The following is a 19,068-nucleotide window of genomic DNA, read 5'->3' on the forward strand; positions in this document are numbered from 1 at the left end:
GTGTCCAGGAAGATATGAAATAATGAAGATGTGTCATATATGCACAACAGAATCTTTTTCCACTTATGAGGACAAGTGAAAATTCGAAAATTTCAGGGAACCGGATGGATCTGGAAAATATAATTTTAAGTGACGTGATCCAAACTTAGAAAGACAAAACGAGTTCTGTTTCATATGCTCATTCTCACCTTCAGTGTGTGTATGGATACAGATAATGAGTCCAGATGTGAGTAAGCTTCCAGCCAAAAGGACAAGGTATGGACAGGAGGTGGTCAGAAGGACATAGGGGAGAAGTTACTGGGATGCAGCAAGGAGGAAGGTGGGATAGGAAGGGACATGTGAGAGGAGAAATTGACTACGGCGCACTTTGTTCAAAAGGCCAGAATGACATCAAATACTTTTTATATGCTAATTTTGAAACATGTAACAATAATTGGAGAACACAACCCAGCAAAGGAAAATGAAGATTTTACAAACACTTTATATAGAAATATTTTATGAAGATTTTACAACATAGTCAATCATTATGTCATACTGCAGAAGGGTGAAGGAAAATATTAAACGGAAAGAAAGTGCTCCTAGCAACGCATGGCGGTCTCCATGAAAGTGCATCAAAAGTTAAAGCAATGTCCCATGTTGGTACTGCATATTACAAAAAGACTTGTAGAACAGTTTAAAAAAATATTTACAAACAGTTTTTTTCTTTATTCTTTTCAGAGATATTGAAAGGGGAACCTTTGTGACTATTCTTGCTCTAGAAAAAGACAGAGATAATAAACACGTCGGCCCAAGTCAGTGAAGGTAAAATGCTCTATACAAGTTCATCATTGATGTGCGGTCCTTTCCAAGCGTAGGCTGCTTTTCTGCCTGTCAGGTGCCAGGCCTAGGGCCAGCTCTTTCATATACCAGGATAGTTAGTGATCACTGACAACAGTGACTCTGGTTACATGAGGTCCTCACCATTAGCTTCCAGTTTCTACAACCACACCAATAACATGCTTTAAGTCCTTCTGTACTGCACTAGAAATCTACAGCTTTTTTTCTCTCTGCAGTCATTTTAGGAAGAGCCACATACACACATTACTGTAATATTTTGCCCTAGCTGATAGTCAAAATGCAAAAGTTATACCATGAACCTTTTGAAGAAGTTTAGTTATGTATTTCATCCTTCACATATAATAAATTCCCTAAGTTCAATGGGATTAATAAGAATAATGCTCATTATCAGACTATAATCTTCCTACAAGGAGAAAAACTTGTTTCTGTAACGTAACTGAGAAAAATACTACTCATCTTTTTTTTAAAAAAAAAAAAAGGGGAAGTGGGCCAGACTTTTACAAGAGTGAGTTTTGGGGTGAATTGATTTATCTGCATTCTAGTGGACAATATCTACTATGGAGTAATTTAACTCACCTGACAGCCACTCTTTAAAATTTAATATACTCATAAGAGTATGGGAAACTCATTTTACCATTAAACCCATCCTACCCACATGCTGACTTTTCCTCTCCCTCTTCGTATTTCCCATGTTTACATGTAAGGAGAAATAACCATCTTCGCTGGTGAAGGTTAGTTAGTGCCCCTAACCCTTAAGGCACAGCTGTGGTAAAAACAGAGAAAAGTGCAGGCATTTATTGGAATTCTGTAGTACAAAATAAGCACACATGCTCTCCACAAATCTAGTAACAGGGGCCACAGCTAAACTATTTTACACAACAGATGTATTAGGCTGACTTTCATCTGTAACTTCCTTTTCATCAGGAGCACAAACAAAAATCTGGTTGCCCAGAGTCTTCTGGGCAAAACGGAAATACATAAGATGTCCCATTGCCACAAAGGAGACTGAAATCAACACTAACAAGCCAAAAGCTTCAGGATTTGGGGCCAAGATGACCATGATGAAATGCAGAAGGTCGAGAAGGTAGTTCATGGAGTTCTGCACACCATTGATAATGCCTCTTTCTGATTCAATTACATTTTCTTGCAGCAACTGTGTCACAGTCAAATCAAAGGACCAAAGACCTGTATGGCAATGAATATTTGAGAATGTTAAATTTTAGTGCATAATTTAATGTATAGTTATATAGCTCACAGTCTCTAAGTGTATTAATATATGCAAAACACACTGAAGCTCTACAACCTTTGAATTACCTATATAAAGCATTAATCATATTTTTGCCTTATATAATTTATTAGCATATAGTATATTATATAGCTTATTGGTATATACTAATGCCTTTAAGAAATGATTTTCCCAGCTACAAGATACAATAAAGCTGAGTCACAGCTTCTCACTCTTGTTTTTTCTGTGATTACGCAGACTACAAAAGCATCAAGGACACAAAGCCTATAAATTCTAGCACTTCTAAAGTTTAAAGCGACCTAATGTGCTGCTACAGCCAAGGAGCACAGAAACTTTAAACCATTGTTATATTGCTGCTTGAGTAGCATAGGGCTCCCAATAAAGCTGTCTTGACTGAGTATTAATACCTCTGATAAATTAATAAATTGCTCTGTATCACAAGATAAATAAGGGCTCATTTCAAGAATGAATGGATTTAGAAGGCCATTCACCAGGGTTCCATTAATGATTACTTAAATTCTGCTCTGTAAGACACCTTTATAAACGCTTCCTGACAGAAGTTTAAAACTCATACGTGACGAAGAGTATATAGTAAATACACACAGCTAGAGAAGGCTTTTGAAGGACTTTTTTACAACCACTCTATCTTTAGACGAGTGACAATTTAAGCCACTTCCCTAGCAAGCAGGAGGTCCTGGGTTTGATCCCCAGTAAGACACACACAGACACGCAAGGAAAGGGGAAACACTTAAAAATATTCATTTAAGGATGTACCTCAGAATTATAGTACTGGCTTAACAGGCATAAGATCCTGGGTTCTCTCTCACCACACACACACACACACACACACACACACAATTTAGAAAAAACTAAACACTTACATACACACACATATACATGCAAACATAGTTTAAACTATTACATGAAATTTTATGTTTAGAGAGTAAATTCTATACATAAACTGTGGGTTTTGCCTAAATAAATATCTGTAAAGTATTTCAGATAATGTATTGTTGAATTGTCTACATTAGGTTTTAAAATGATGTTTGTAATTTTTTGGTATGCAGAAAGAGAGTTCTTACCGATTCTAGCAGCAATGACTCCTGCAAACAGCAGGCTGACGGAGATTATGGGGACGGATTTAGTACTCATCTCATGGACGGTATTGACAACATTAGACACATTAGACATAGGCATTTCTGTCTCAGGTATTTTGGTAGTTGAGGACACTGCCTCCTCATGTATAAACCTAGAACGGATATCTTCAAATGGAGAAACAGACAGGTCCAAGGGGCTTCCAGGCATGAACACGGAGATCACACACAAGATCAAACAAGAAAGCTGAGCCAGTCCTGAGAACAGACCAGTCCGAACAAGGCCACATTTTCGACGTAGCCAAGTGAAGGCCACAGTTCCCATTATTCCAGTTATTGCTGATGCTCCCATCAAAACACTGAGGATGGAACCACTCAGTCCCTGAGTGTAAGCATATCCTGTGGTGATACAGTCGAAGCCCAGGACGGTCATATAGAGGAAAGCCAGGCCCATGCCAGCCAAAAATACGGGCTGGTTATAGTAGGAGACCCATCCATCTCGAAAAGTGCGGAAGGGTTCTGCGATCTGGGAGGCACAGGTGGGTTCTTGTTCACATTCAAGTTCACGGATGTTAGAGTCTTTCTCACCCATTAGGTGAGTTCCCTCCAAAGGTTTTGGCTCAGTATCTGTTAATAAAACACATCAGTATTTTAGAGGAGGAACATGAGGAGTAAAACCCAATTATTTTTGATTTTACTTTTCTCCTCCTAGATAGCTCTCCTTGACTACTATATTATAATGTTTTTCTTTTACTGGTAAGTTATGAATTACAGCTGTCAAATAACTCCCAAGTACCAGTTTTGCTTTAAAAATACTGTTGGTCTCTTTTTAAACCTCTATTTCTTTTAGGTATTATACTCACACTTAAGTAAATTGCAGCAAGATTCATCAAATAAAACATAAAAATTATGCGGGGAAATAAAAGTATCTTTTTTTTCTCGCTAAGATTTCATTTGCCGGGCTGGGGAGATGGCTCAGCGGTTAAGAGCACTCACTGCTTTTCCAGAGGTCCTGAGTTCAATACCCAGCAACCACATGGTGGCCCACAACTATCTGTAATGGGATCTGAAGCCCTCTTCTGGTGTGTCTTAACACAATGACGGTGTACAGTGTGCTTCCATAAAACAAATAAATTAATCTTAAAAAAATTTCATTTACCAGAAAACCATCCTCCCCTTCTCCTGGAAAAGTCCTGCCTCTCTTTCTGCTTCCCACCATTTCCAAATGGCGATTTCATTCCCCTCAGAAAATATTAAAAAATTTTTCATGTTCTTGTCTTCCCAGTTCTAGGAATCATTTTCCCACGCATCCTCAATCAGTTGTTTCTCTGTGCCTATTGCTTACATCAAGGAAAAAGGGCCAGGGATCCAATCCCAAGCCCTTTTAGAGCCAACCCACAGTTCTTCCCAGAATCTCAAAAGATGATATTACAACCCATCTAGGCTTTCCCTGGAAACACAGCCTGGACTATAGAACCTGATCTTCACCGCAGAGTTCAAGGTCTGAGCGTGAACTTAGAGCACAAAGCTGGTGGTTGTGCACCGTTACCTTTAGGTGAGGTCAGCTGCTTCAGTTCTGACTCCTCTACCTTGAGAGCAGCTTTTACAGCCAGAGCAGGGGTCTTCTGGTAAACCTTCCAGAGCAAGAAGTACTCCACACACATGGACACCAAATTCCAACCAGAAATGAAACCACAGCCAATGACTGGGGAACCGAATGTCATAATCTGGCCAACAGCCATGGGGGCCAGGATGTTGGTTAGCTGGTCAATCCTTCTAATGGTAGCATTCATGTCTAGAGGTAGGTGAAAGAGGAGAGTGAGCGTTCCAAACTGTGAAAGAAAGCCTGAACATTTACGTGCTATAAGTCTACACCAACAGTGCAGACCCCTGAGACGCTTGCTCCTGATGGCACTCTCTGGCCAATCCATCTGCTGTGAAGAAAACAATCGGTCCTCCCCTGTTTTCCTCAAGATAACATTTCTCTAGGAAAAGTCAATATATTACATATATGTATAGAAACAAGTTCATAAACAGGCATACAAATACATCTAACATGTAAAATGTTGCAAGACAAGTATAATGCTCCTTTAAAGCAGTGCCTCTTGGCCTGCCTAATGTTACGACCCTTTAATACAGTTCCTCATGTTGTATTGACCCCCAACCAAAAACTTATTTCATCACTACTTCATAATTGCAATTTTGCTACTCTTATGAATCATAATGTACATTATTCAGGGTATCTGATATGTGACCCCTGTGAAAGGGTCACTTGACAACATCCACAAAGGGATTAAGACCTACAGGTTGAGAACCACTGCTTCAAAGGAAGAGCTGGGGTTGACTTGGTTATGGATTACAGTGAAGAGAGAATAAGAGGAGTCACAGATGGTTCTACAAAATGTTGTTTCTTTTTATTTTTCTTGAATAACTATTTACTGAGAAACAGGTGACTTCAGAATACTCAAATTTAGTGTAAGAGAACTCGAATTTGATTTTGCAAATATTGATTTTGACAGACCCGCTGACATTCAACAGGCTCTGTTGTGACCAATGGTTAAATAAATAAATAAGGCTGAAGATTTGGAAAGAGATAAGACCCAATTTTGGACGTTTGCCAATTTTTAAGACAATGACATTACATGGAATATCAATAGAGCATGTGTAGAGACCACACAGGGGCTAACATGTTGTGAATGCCAATGTTCAGCTGTCAGAAAAGTCAGTAGAAAGCAAGATGATTAAAAACAAGAGTACGGTGTCCTGGAAACCAAATGGGGACAGTGCTTCAAAGAGCAACAAAATCACTAGTGCTAAGAGCTGGTGAAATCAAGAAAGATGAGCATTTTGAAGGATCCTCAAGGGTCCAGTGAAAACTACTGCAAACCTCAAAGACAGTGGAGCAGGCAGGGCAAATGCTTGCAGAAAGTTGGTTTCAGAGCTTGGTGCCAACTCCAGGAAACACTAATTTCTTATCTTTCAGCAGGTATCTCTCCAAGGTATTTTGCTGCCTCCTAGCAAAGTGCCCGGAGTAAAGAGTAAAATACAACAAAAGTCAGCAGACTGTGAGGAGGGTGGAAGAGTTCCTGCAGGATATAGGTGAAAATGCAATGCAATTCCTCAGGAAGGAGGGGAAGAGAAGACAGCAGAGAAAGGATTTGATCACTAAATGAAGGAAAGAATCAACTCTATGCTCAAGGGAACACTGGGTTCATTCACTTGTTTTTCTCCCATGTTGCTCTACTGTGAAGAGTTGGATTTAAAGGGGGTTACTAAGTTAGCCTAACAAAAGGAGAGGGAACCAAGTGAGCTAAGGAGGTCAGTATGCCATCATGATGGACCTTGGGATTTAAACTGGGTAAAAGAGAGAGAATCTGAAAGCCACAGACTGTCATGCAGGGCTGTTGGGCTGGGAGCTGAAGGAGAGGGATGAGAGGGTGCAAGAGTGGTAGGCTAAGACACAGAAGCCAAAGACTGAGATGGTGAGGTGGGAAGATTTCATGGCAGTAAGGAGACTTTCTAAAGTTTGACCCTGGGAACGTGCAACCATGTCAAAGACGAAGGAAGGGCACCTAAGGAAATTATCTCCTTTGTCATGCTCTATAGCACAAAGCAGGGTGAGATTAACTAGGTAGGTCCTTAACAATCATCTGGGTTGGCAAGGAAAAATCAATGACTAATGAGTACATTCATGGAAAATTGCCTTTCTTCCTCCCTTCATTCATTCTAGTCTTCAAGTGCTTCCTCATTAGTCCTATGAATGTACGATGTGTATGATAATGCGAGAACTTTGATATTCTTCACCTTTCACTTGAAAGGCAAAGGCAGCCTCCATCGGTTTCATCCAAACTATCCTTGCCAAGGCTCCCCTAATGTCTGTCTGCCCACAAACAGGTGTTCAGTGCATATGCCAACGGTGACGCAAGGAGCTGATCCAAGGAACTTACTGATCCAAATCCAAAACGCAAATAACTGATGTAATAACAGCTGGATTTTAAAAATATAACAAGAAGAAATGTTTTAATTAAATGTTTATCCTTCCCTAGATGATCACAGAGCTTCCAAGACCCAAGTTTTATCTTTCATGTGATACTTAGGAAGGTAATGATGCTTTGTGTCAAGAAAACAGGTTTTATATCTTTGGGGAAGAATAAATTAAACAGTAGTTTTGAAGACCTGTTCATTTTATTGGTAACAGCCTAGAATAGAATCCATCTTCTGAATATTCAAACATAAGCTATTCGTGAGCTTCTATTTATTCTCATGTGAACCCTCAAATGAATGTTGTCCTGGCTCTGAGTTGGCTGTTTTGGCAATAGCTATGACTGTTCTGTATAACAGTCATGAAATAAGTTCTTCCACTGTAATAAGTACATAATACCACAGAGGAGAATATGTCTTTTCAAAAGGGCTTTGCTGAGTTGAGTAAATCGGAGCCCACAGGCTCTCCTCCCTAAAATATGAAACTAGCTTTTAACCAGTAGAGTTCAGACAGGAAATTTATGTGCCAGGCTGGATCAAAGCAAACCACTGGATTTTTCTTCAGAATAACTAAAAAGACACTGTTACTAGATTGTCCCAGAAAGAAAAGAAGCAACAGATGGGCTGGAATGCCTGGAGAAAGGAGGTTCCACAGCATATGTGTAAAAGAGAATATCTTAATAAAATAATAAACCAAGTACCTGAAAAATATTTTAGTTTATAAAGAAGTTAAAAAAGAGTTCATTTGTGAAAAAACTATGCCTTTTCTGGAGCTCTCTACCTGACTGTTTTCTCCTGTCAATGTCACAGCTTCAAATTTTAAAGTTCTCCAGAATCAATGAATACTGGGATAAAGAGGAGCATCCAACAGCCAACTCATAACCTTCCTCTTTAAAATCAGTCACCTACACACACACACACACACACACACACACACACACACACACGCACACACACACACACACACACACACACACACACACACACACACACACACACACACACACTCACACACACAGACACACACAGACACACACACTCACACACACACACACACACAGACACACACACACAGACACACACACACAGACACACACACACAGACACACACACACAGACACACACACACACAGACACACACACACACACACACACACACACACACACACACACACACACACAGACACACACACACACACACACACACACACACACACACAGACACACACACACACACACACACACACACACACAGACACACACACACACACACACAACACACACACACACACACACACACACACACACACACACACACACACACACACACACACAGAGCCTTACAGCCCAGTCTCCTACCTGGTTTTCTAACATCCTCACCAGAAGCCAAGGCAACCCACAGACTACTTTTCTTCTTCTCTCTTCTATTTTTCTTTAGCCATGGCCTTTTTTCCTGACTTTTAAAATTCTGCTTAGAGCAGAAATGACACCCAAAATCCATGGTTAGACACCTGCTGACCTTCTGAACTAAAGAAGTCTCTGTATCCCGTTTTGAAGCGTGGTTTTCAGTTAACACCCGCTGCCGTTAAATATCAGGAAAGAAAGCTTGTAGGTTTCCTTCACTGTTCTAGGAACTACACTTCAGCCCTTAAGACTTGGCCAACAAAAGAGGAAAGCACACATTCCATTTCTCTTCTTAAACTGGAGGAAGCCCGCAGGGAAGGAAACAGGCTTCCTGTTCTGGATTTGTCTACCATATCTACCATTCACAGTAAAGAGAGGTTTAGCTGAGAATTGGCCGGTCATATTTTTGGTTGGTCTAAAACATCTTTTTATAAACTCACAGAGTAATGTTGTTGGTGTGGTTGTACTAGGACCACAGAAAGAGTATTTCCCTTTAACAAGGCTATTGGAAGGAGAAAAACAACATTTTAAAAACATTTCTTTTAATTACTTTTTAATTATGTGTATGTGCAGGTATGTGCACATAAAGGCATGTGCCTACAGAACCTAGGCTGTCAGATCCTCTGCAGCTGGAGTGTGGCAACTGTCTGATGCTTCCCTGAGAACAGAACTCGTGTCCTCCTGAAGAGGACTATGTATGTGCTCTCAAGCGCCAAGCCATCTCTCCAGCTCCCTAAATCAACCCTTTTAATTTAATCAGCTTCACAGGATCAAAATGAGTACAGTTAAGGAATTCAGGTAAGTGAAAGAAAGACAATCTAGATGCCATTTTTTTTTTCTTCAAACATGTCAGAAAAGTATATTGGTGACCTATTTTCAAAATAAACTCTTTGATATCCCTAGATTTTAAAACATACATGTTATGTGCTTAAAATATTGTTAAAAAGAGAAACATAACAACAACAAAAACGATGAAGACTTATCTTCTCCTTTAACATGACAAAAAGAGATGTGGAATTATTATTATTTTTTTGTAAATGAACAATGAGAGGAGTCAGGAGAATTCCCCGCAGGGCACATCCACTCCGCTTCTCTCACCTTATACACAAACCCCAAGGCCCAGGAGAATTTCTCCAGGTTGCAATCAGCCACCAGGAAGTGATGATGACTCAGGCAAATTCCTTTTGTTCTAGATCAGGGGTAAGCGTGACATTGTCAGTCACCTACAAATATACGAGGCCACATTCCTAGCTATCTGAGGACGTATGCAGGCAGGTTGGACAAGCCTGTTCCAGGCCTCCCATAGACTTTGTTCCCTTTCAATCACTCTTTTCTTCCTATCTTCTTTTAAGTCTAGTCAAACAGCCGCTTGCTAAGCCCAGCACATAATCTTTCCTTATGCATCCTGGAGTAAGCCACTTTAGTCATCAAGAATGGTTTTCTTGTTGGCCCGGGTTGTTGGGTAATGTGTTTGTGATACTCATTATCTTAATGACCAGCAGAGTCAGTTCAGCTGATCTCTTCAGCCCTCCTCCTTCACCTTGTGTAATGATCAATCCAGCTCAAGCCTATGTGCTCTGTGGAGAAGGAGAATGGAGCTGGAGATGGAGAAGAATACTGAGAAAGCGAGGGCATTTGGAGCCTTAGAAGTACGGAGGCATGCTGTCTTATAAGCACTCTTTGCTCTCTCCTGAGCCACTCGTCTGTGTTTCCAATAAACTGAAATTGTTTAAAAACACATTCTATCTTCCATTTGAAAAGATATTTCAAAAGACTTACATTGTGTAGGATGTCAGATAACTGCTATTCGAACATTTTTTGAAGCAGAAAACAACTTATAGAAACTTTGCTACAATTGTGTTGTCCATGGGTATTAAAAAAAATACCAACGGTATGATCCTTAAAATCCATATAATAATGTCCACAGTTACGAGGGTCAAATACCACGTCAGACTGTCACCATCACAATGGAAACTCAGAAACAACAAGTTATTTTTTAAAAAGAGGAAAAGTTCAAATGCGATCTATTTGTTAGCTTTGCAGAGCATGATAGAATAGTAGGTACACTAACATTAACTCGGTAACAATTAGATAAATCACTGCGCCGTTTGACACCTAGAGCAGAACAATACAAAACTCTGCACTTTTCATAGATTATTCTTAAAACCTTCCCACATGATCAAGAGTAAAAAGCCCCCTACTCCTACTTAGCACCACAGATGCATTTAGTTGAACAGGGAATCCAAGTTACCTGCTAATCTGCTCCTGTTTTCTCCTGCTACGACAACAATCCAGTCCCTTTGGATTGTAATTGCAGTGGCAGTACTGGCCAAATTCGCAATGTTTGCAATGGTGATGATCAGGATGTAGCAGACAGTCTAAGGAATGAAAGCAATAAAATAAAATAAAATAAAACCTTGAGTTAATATGTCAGTTCACATTTTTTAATTTTAATCTCATTCATAAGAAGTCACTTTACTTTCTACACATGGAACAGCTGAGTCAGATATTACAACAGAGCACGACACTGTTCATATTTGCATCATCTGTAGTTAATGCAAAAACAAAAAAACACGCCTCCCCCCCGCAAAAACCAGTAGTCACTTATGTGACAGTTCATATAAAGTAGTGACATAATGGTGGTTTTTAAGGTTTATCCCACAAATACTTGTTAAAATCACATCAGAGAATCAAAACAACCTATGGACATAGAAATCGATACTGCACGGTTACAGCAGAAAACCCAAAAGGTGTCCTCCTAAACCATAAGGGCTTTGCATTTTCATTGCTGTTACATATTCATTTTCTGTCACCCAGTGTCCTGGAGGAGTTGAGCCACAGCTCTGTGGTAGAGTGTGTGTCTAGCACTTAGTAGGTCCTGAGTTTCATTCTCAGGATCCCGAAAACACACAAACAAACAGCAGGAAGCCCATAGAGAACTTACAAGGACCCATCCATGATACATGTTCAGAAGCTCATGCTTGTGTAAGAAAACCATCATCAGGATGATCCCGCAGAGAATGACGGATACATTCTGAACCACCAGGGACGTCTGGGCCACTGTACAGAACAAAAGCACAATGTTCACTGCACCAGCATGTCTTGGGCAGGCTGCTTTTATCCACACAGATGTTGGCCTACGTTGATGTACATGCATGATTACCAGACAGAGAAAACCTTCTTGCAGTAAATTCTGCCTCAGTTATTTTCTGTACACAGACCTGTGAGACCTGCAAATGTTATAATATTCTCAGGACTTTCTTCTACTAGCTGAAGTCTTTCATGATAACTGCATTTTCATCTGACAAATTTACTAGAAAGTTTGCTGCCCTAAATAGAACTATTGTACAGAGAAGATCCGCCTTTCAAGTCTTTGCTGTTTAAGCTTAAATAAAGACACAGAGGAGGTTACAAAGGAGGTGAAGGGGGAAGTTATGGAATCTGTAACCTCTCACTTACATGGCAGGCTTAATCTAATAAAATGGTCCTGACAAACAAAAAATACACAGACATTTGCCAAAAATCCCTAAGTAGCAAGTTTCTTCAGATAGGTATTTTATTCATCATTGCTATAAATTCTAAGATACACCTTCTATCAAAGAAATTGCAAGTCCTGTCAAAGACAGACACTCCTTCATGCAGAGCAAGTGTTAGAGTAAAGCCAGATAGAAAACCAGTAGTTGTTTACCATTCACTCAGTAGATGATCTAGGACAGGATACTTAATGCTTCTTATGCCTACGCCTAACAAGTGTGAATGATAACATCCGCCTTCCTTCCTTTATGGAATCCTAATGATAACTCAAATAAAATATTCATGAAAGCATTCTGAAATGCATAAGCTATAATTACAGATCTTGTCATCCAGGACAGTAACGCTTATCCCAGCTTGGAAGATCATATCAAAGGCTTAAGACAACAAGCTGCTCTCAGAAGGCAGTCTGAAATAAAAGCCAACACAGAACTCACTTATTCACACATCTGGGCATGCATTCCTTCATCAAAGGATTAGATACCAACTGTCAACGCACCAAAAGGAGGGATATGTGGGCAGATGACTATACCCATATCAGTACAATAACCAAGGTCCTGAAGTCTCAAAGACCATGGAGGAAGAAATGCTCACTTTATTCCATAAGCATCAGGGATTTTGCATGAAGGGTGACTTGTGCATTGATTATACAATAGACATAGGAGACTCCTATCTTACCATATTCATCTTCTTCATCCAGCTTAGCACTTCTCTAACATACAGTTACAATGTTCAACAAATTTATGGTTAATGAATCCTAAGGATAATATCCCTGGGTATAAAAGAACTTGGTTTCCTTCAACATAAAGAAATTTTTTTCTCTATGTGTTCTGATCTGCTCATTCTCAAAACAGGAAAATCCTCAGATGAATCTTTGTACTAATAATACCAAATCCTAGAATTTGATAGTCCTATTGACTATTTAGAAGCAGTTATATTGAACTGAACACAACTAGTTATAACAATGTCTGTCTTCAGAGAGGCCTAGCCAGTTCTTTGCATTAGCAAAGCTCCAAAAACTTTTCCACATTTCTCTTATATTCTAGATAACTGAATTGCTTACTTATTTTTAGTCTCTTGTAAATAAAGGATGTCTTGATATCCTAGAATAAATGTTAATTCATCATACATTTACAACACATGCACAGTACATTATAATTTCTTTTTAACCTAAAAATTATAATTCAGCTGTCTGCAGTATAGACATAGTTATTCTCCCTTGTATCAGTATTTAGTTATTTAGTTTTCAGTCCCATTACACATCCCTTTATATGTAGCACAGTAATCCAGAGGAGAGACGTTCAAACTGTTCCCAGGAACATCAGACAGGAGAGCCTCTAGTGTAATTCATAGTTATAGGGGAGCCAGCACGAAGCACGCTTTTAATATTTAACGTGATTCCCAGAAAAATTGATTACAGGGTTAATTGTTAACATTTGACACTGACAAACTGCCAAAAGAAAGAAAATCTATTAGGTCAGTGTCCTAACACTCCTGCTAGTGCAGGAGCCTGGGGACCTGGAATCCAGGTGTCACCACCAACCCCCATCCTTTCAGTTGTGTTGTGTGAATGCTTCCTCTGAGTCAGTTAACCACATCGATTCTCTTTTAGTCTGATATTCCCCCCATTCCAGGGGAAGCACAGTCTAGCCTAGAGAGTACAGGCTTAGTTATGTAACAGCACTCACCTTTAAGTCTGGCATTCTTATCCACCCAGTCACCAATGATGGCTCCCAGGACCAGAACAGAGCCTGCCACCACCAACCCGTAGACAGCTGTCAAGAGGAGGCTGTTTCCGTAGAGTTCCACCAGAAACACAGACACTGCAAAGTGCCACATCCGGTCCCCCTTAAACGAGAGAAAGAAGTTTGGCTGAAATGTTTTTAGTTTGTAGCATATTGTTCCCAAGAAGTTGTTCCTTATCAAATGGGTGCTTTCTGGCTATATCAGATGACGTTTCATGTTAATAGTTATGGATTGAATACTTGCCTAATGCTAAAACTTCATTCCAGCGCAATGGAAAACATTCAAGCTTCATTAGTTTATAGGCATTAGTTTGCCTTACATGCTAGGAACGGATGGAAGAGACCCTGGGGCCTCTGATGGATTTGCGTGGCTCTCATTTTTTTAAAAAAACAATTTGCTGTTTCACAAGTAAATTTCAAAGTCCTCAAGAGCAGAACAATCAGAAGGAGGAAGTCTGATCCCATAAGACCAAAGGTGTTGAAATAAATAAGTAGTCATTTTAATGTTTTAACACAGGTCAATTTTGAAAAAGAAAAAAGGCTATATTTCCACATAGTTTCAGAACATATAATGAATTTTACAATTAGTTAGTATAAAGTGTGGTATAAATTTAACACCAACTTTTAAATAAGTCAAGTAGGTTAATGTCTAAGATGTCTAAAATAGACATTTTAAAACACTGTAAGCTCCAGCCTTAACGTCATGGGTTAACGTGAAGGCAGACGATGTCTTGTCAACATCATCACAAAATTCACAGACCAAGTTCCTTACATATTTGACCCTGTGTGAAAGCACATCAACTCTGAGCTCTTCCCAAAGTCTCACAAAATCCTCATGATAAATCTCCTATGCTGGAAGAAAATGATTATATTGAGAAGCCAACCGCTATTAAATTTTAATAAGACTAAGGTAACAATCTGAAATATTCAAAACTTAAATTGATTTGTGCTAATATGAAAAGCATGCCATTTGCAACTATGAATGATTCTATTCTTCAGGGATCATTTGCTAATAATGTCTGTAGATGCTTTGAGTTATCACATCCTCCAGGCCTGCAAGAAGCTTGAAGGAAGTAAATACTCCTGGCATCTATCAGTCCATAAAAGCATTTCTAGACCCCAAATATTAACAGTGAAGAGGTAGAGAAGTCTTGGGTTAAAGAATAATACATTCGGGGTTGGGGATTTAGCTCAGTGGTAGAGCACTTGCCTAGCAAGCGCAAGGCCCTGGGTTCGGTCCCCAGCTCCGAAGGAAAAAAAAAAAGAATAATACACTTCCCAAATATAATTCAAGCTGATTACAAGATTGAGATCTTGGTAAACAAAGTTGAAATTTCTCTGGCTATCCTAATTTAAGAAGTGACAAATTACGTCCTTAGAAAAATGTCAAGACCCGACTAACATCTAAGTTGATGTTGACTGAGTCAGCGGTTCTCAACCTTCCTAATGCTGTGGCCCTTGAATAGTTTCTCATGTTGTGGTCACCCCAACCTAAGATTTTCATTGCTACTTCATAACTGTAATATTGCTACTGTCATAAAGTATAAGGTAAATATCTGTGTTTTCTGATGGTCTTAGGTGACCCCTCTGAAAGGGTGATTCAACCCTCTAAGGACGTGTGACACATAGGATGAGAACCACTGGACTAAGAGCTCACCCATCCCTTCCATGCTTCCATTTCCTGCCCTCCCCACCAAACAAAAGCACCTCTCACTATACTTTGGTATTTGTTTACATGCCTATCTCCCCACGCTGAATCTGAGAATAAGTAAGCTCAGTAATTAATCTGCTTAATGAGTGGCCACAGGAGGGTTTCCGATGCATGCCCGATGCTACTGTGGGCATCAAAACTTCAGCAGTAGACAAAACACACAGGCTGTTTTTCATGCTGCTGGTGTTCCAGTGCACAGGGACGGAAGCAAAGCTAGCACAGGAAAGGTGGTGGCAAAGGCTATGAAGAGAAGGAACACAGGGAAGGGCTGGCAGGTGGCATTCTACATGACAGAGGCCTTTATGACTAGAGAAGTAAACCCTTGAAAATACAGAGCACTTGGGCTTAAATGACAACAGTCTGACGGACATGGGTGTAAACAGAGGAACTTGCTTTTCTTCGCCGTACATTTGCTTTACGTTGCTGTTTTTGTTGTCGCTTTTTAAAGTCCACACTAAATTAAATTAGTAACACCTTAACCAAAGCATCTAGTTCTTGCTTATTTTGTTCTCCAATAGTAGTGTAAAAATGCATTGACCCATTAGTAGAAAGGAAGTCGGGAATTCAAAACCATACAAATCAACAGAAGCCTGACTTGAGAGAATCTTCTGCCCAACTGCTCCCATATCCGTTATCTAAGGACTCATGAGCTAACAGCGCTGGAAAAATGTATATATAATATTTTATTTATAAATTATAATTAACTAGAAATATAATTAAATAATATAAGTTTACATGTGTAAGACACACACACACACACACACACACACACACACACATCAGAGTGACCTACATGAGACAAAGGACATAGAACAAAATTGCCTCCTCTCTTGTATTCCTTTGCAGTGAGGAGTAAAATCCCACTAACCCTTATAAGGCTTCTGGTACTATGGTTACTTTCCCTCCCTCTCTCTCCCAAGGACCTGTCCATTTACTCAACTTATTATATAAGGTTGCAACAAGCATCTTTCATTTTTCTTTTGGTACTTGCTTTAAATTTTCTTGACAAAAATCTTCTTCAAATTGCCCTGGAACACACATAGCTCCTCTCTTGTTTCTGGACAGACTGAAGCCCAGTCTGTCACCCAAAGGTCACATGAACCTTGAAGTTAATCAGTGTTTAGAATCGAGGCACCTGGTTTTCTAGGAGGACTTCAGAAACTCTTCTATTACAGGTCCTTTTAATGCTTATTATAAAATTAAATTGGAAGAACAAACTATTGGTTCAGATGTAGAAAGGGTTCTTCACTGTTTTGCTTTGCTTTTTCCCCTTTTCTCCATCTGCTAAAGTAAACTCCAGCTAACTCCATTTTGTTTATACGTTTATTTCTATACAGAAAGATGGCAGCTCGCTTCTCTAAAAAGCAATTCCTTAGAGAGCCAACGACCCAACTTAATAATTTTCCAAGGGCATAGGGAATACACTTCCTCATGTGATGGTTTCCACTCACATCTTATAGGCAAATCAATAAGGGATCCCATTAAAAAGAAATTAGTACTTCAAAATATACTTTTGAAATTCTTTTTTCTTATTTGTAACACACAGAATATGTTTAGAATTGTAGCTTTTAAGCAGGAAGAATGATTGTTTAACCTGACAGTTTCTAATAATTATCCATTGAACACAGTCAGCATGCTAATATCTCGAAGAACTGATGAGGAACAGAAAGACTGAAACTTTCCAAAAGCCACATAGGAAGCCAAAGGGAAAACTGGAAATCCATAGCTAATTTCCATTGGGTGGTGGCTTTTAACACAGCTCACACTACCCACAAATTAAGTTGCCACAGATAAAAGCTTTGAAGATCAGAATTGTTATCATTTAGATGTTTGATCTTCGGTTAGGTATACTTAAACTCATCTTATAGTACTAATGTAATCCTAATATGCCGGTGTTCAACTGTCTACCCTTCTACTGTTTCCAGAATGCTGCATGCCAGTACCAGTTGTTAACCCAAAAGGGCCCATGAGATGCCTTTCCAAGGAGGCCCAATTAGAATTTACCAACACTAGTAACTATTCAAGTTTCCTGTCCTTGTGGATCTTGTTTCAAACAATTGTCAGTCCATGTAAAGCTTTAGAATTTCACTGTTAAGTAAAATTTACTAACACTCGTGGGAAACATCTTTGAAGAAAACAATGTTTTTGTTGAAACATGTGTTTTAGGAAGATTTATTTACTTAACTGAATGTCAAAACTGCAAGTTCTCTAATACAACTGTCTCTGAGGAAAGTAAACAACAGCTTGTGCAACAATGAGTGCCTCAAGAACTGTGTGCATTCTCACTTACCCAAGTGGAGAGAGAGTGGCCAAGGTAGAGGAGGAATTTTGCTGAGGTCAGGTAGTTTGCTAAAGATCCTATAAAGGCACAGAGAACAAGTTAAAAACATGTTTAAGCACTTCAATGGGCTCAGATTAGAATTTGCTTTTGGTCGTAATTATGTGTGACTTTTATCAGGTCACTTACAGACTGATGCATTCAGTTTACCTAATACCATCCACACAGATTCAGCGTTGCCTCTTGGTCAATAACCGCCCCAACTTCAGGCAGTGAAGAAACTCTTGTTTCGACATTCCTTAACTTCAGTGGGGTTTGTTTTTTAATGCAAGGAATTCCACCCTGCCCGGGTTACTCTATCCTTACCCTTGCCTTACTCTTTTATTCAAACTTTGAGTTTACATTCTTCTTGAACCTCCATCAAAACCTAAGCCAACCCTCATGGAACTGTATCTCCCTGTCCCCACCTGCATTCCCCCACTTGAAGCATTCGATTTCTCAACTCACCACAGCATCCTTCCTGATGGGTCTGATCTCTTGACTTGGTCATGGCACCAGACGCTCTCCCCTTGTTTGTTCCGATGCTAGTAGCTTTAGCCGCTCTTGGCCAGGGGCTTGTTCACAGGAGTGTGAAGAACCGGAGACAGCACGGCTATAAGCACAGCAGCCTTGTGCCGAAAGACCCCAAAGGACAACTAAGGCAAAGAACAGCAAAGCTGCCACCGGGGTCTTCTTTATGTCTTCTTTCCAAACTTAGCTAACACTGTAGCTGAAGTTGGAAAGCTAAAGCCTTATGGAAGCGGGTTGGAGGGTCCACCGGCCGCAGAAGACCCTAAGCCTGCTCTCGCCGCCGCCGCCGCCGCCGCCGCCGCCGCCGAGGGAAGGGCAGCGGCTTATAGGGAGCCGTGGGCGGAGCTCGCGAGCGCCGGGACCGCCCCTCCCGGCTGGACGTCCAGGTCCGCGCCAGCTGTGCTCCCGCCGCCCTCCCAGGAGGCGCGAACAACCAGCGATCGGGCTGAGCTACCGCAGGAGAAACCCGAGAAGTGGCCCGCACAGTAGGGAGGGGATTGTGTGCGGACCCCGAGGGGACACCACAGAGACATTTTGCACAAAGCCGATTGGCAGGTGCTAGAGGGAAGAAGCTCTTCTCTCAGGCCACTAGATTGACCGACAGTCCCTAGGCAAAGCCCAGCGGGAGCTGGCGCGGAAAAAAGGAGCCTCCCACCCACAGCTACACTTCG

The 19,068-nt window shown here is 40.3% G+C and overlaps 1 protein-coding gene across 1 annotated transcript; it reads right to left on the bottom strand.

The window, feature by feature from the left end:
• Positions 1 to 398: 398 nt before the first annotated feature.
• Positions 399 to 18,705, bottom strand: Slc40a1 (solute carrier family 40 member 1). Its single transcript, XM_032901063.1, has 8 exons — positions 18,335 to 18,705; positions 17,840 to 17,907; positions 13,782 to 13,941; positions 11,507 to 11,622; positions 10,814 to 10,940; positions 4,727 to 4,972; positions 3,166 to 3,804; positions 399 to 2,022 (listed from the first exon to the last, which is right to left on the bottom strand). Exons 1-8 carry the CDS (start codon positions 18,375 to 18,377, stop codon positions 1,709 to 1,711), a joined length of 1,713 nt encoding a protein of 570 aa, XP_032756954.1. The 5' UTR covers positions 18,378 to 18,705; the 3' UTR covers positions 399 to 1,708.
• Positions 18,706 to 19,068: the final 363 nt, after the last annotated feature.

Source organism: Rattus rattus, chromosome 4 (assembly GCF_011064425.1).
Source record: "Rattus rattus isolate New Zealand chromosome 4, Rrattus_CSIRO_v1, whole genome shotgun sequence".
In the NCBI taxonomy this organism is placed as follows: domain Eukaryota; kingdom Metazoa; phylum Chordata; class Mammalia; order Rodentia; family Muridae; genus Rattus; species Rattus rattus.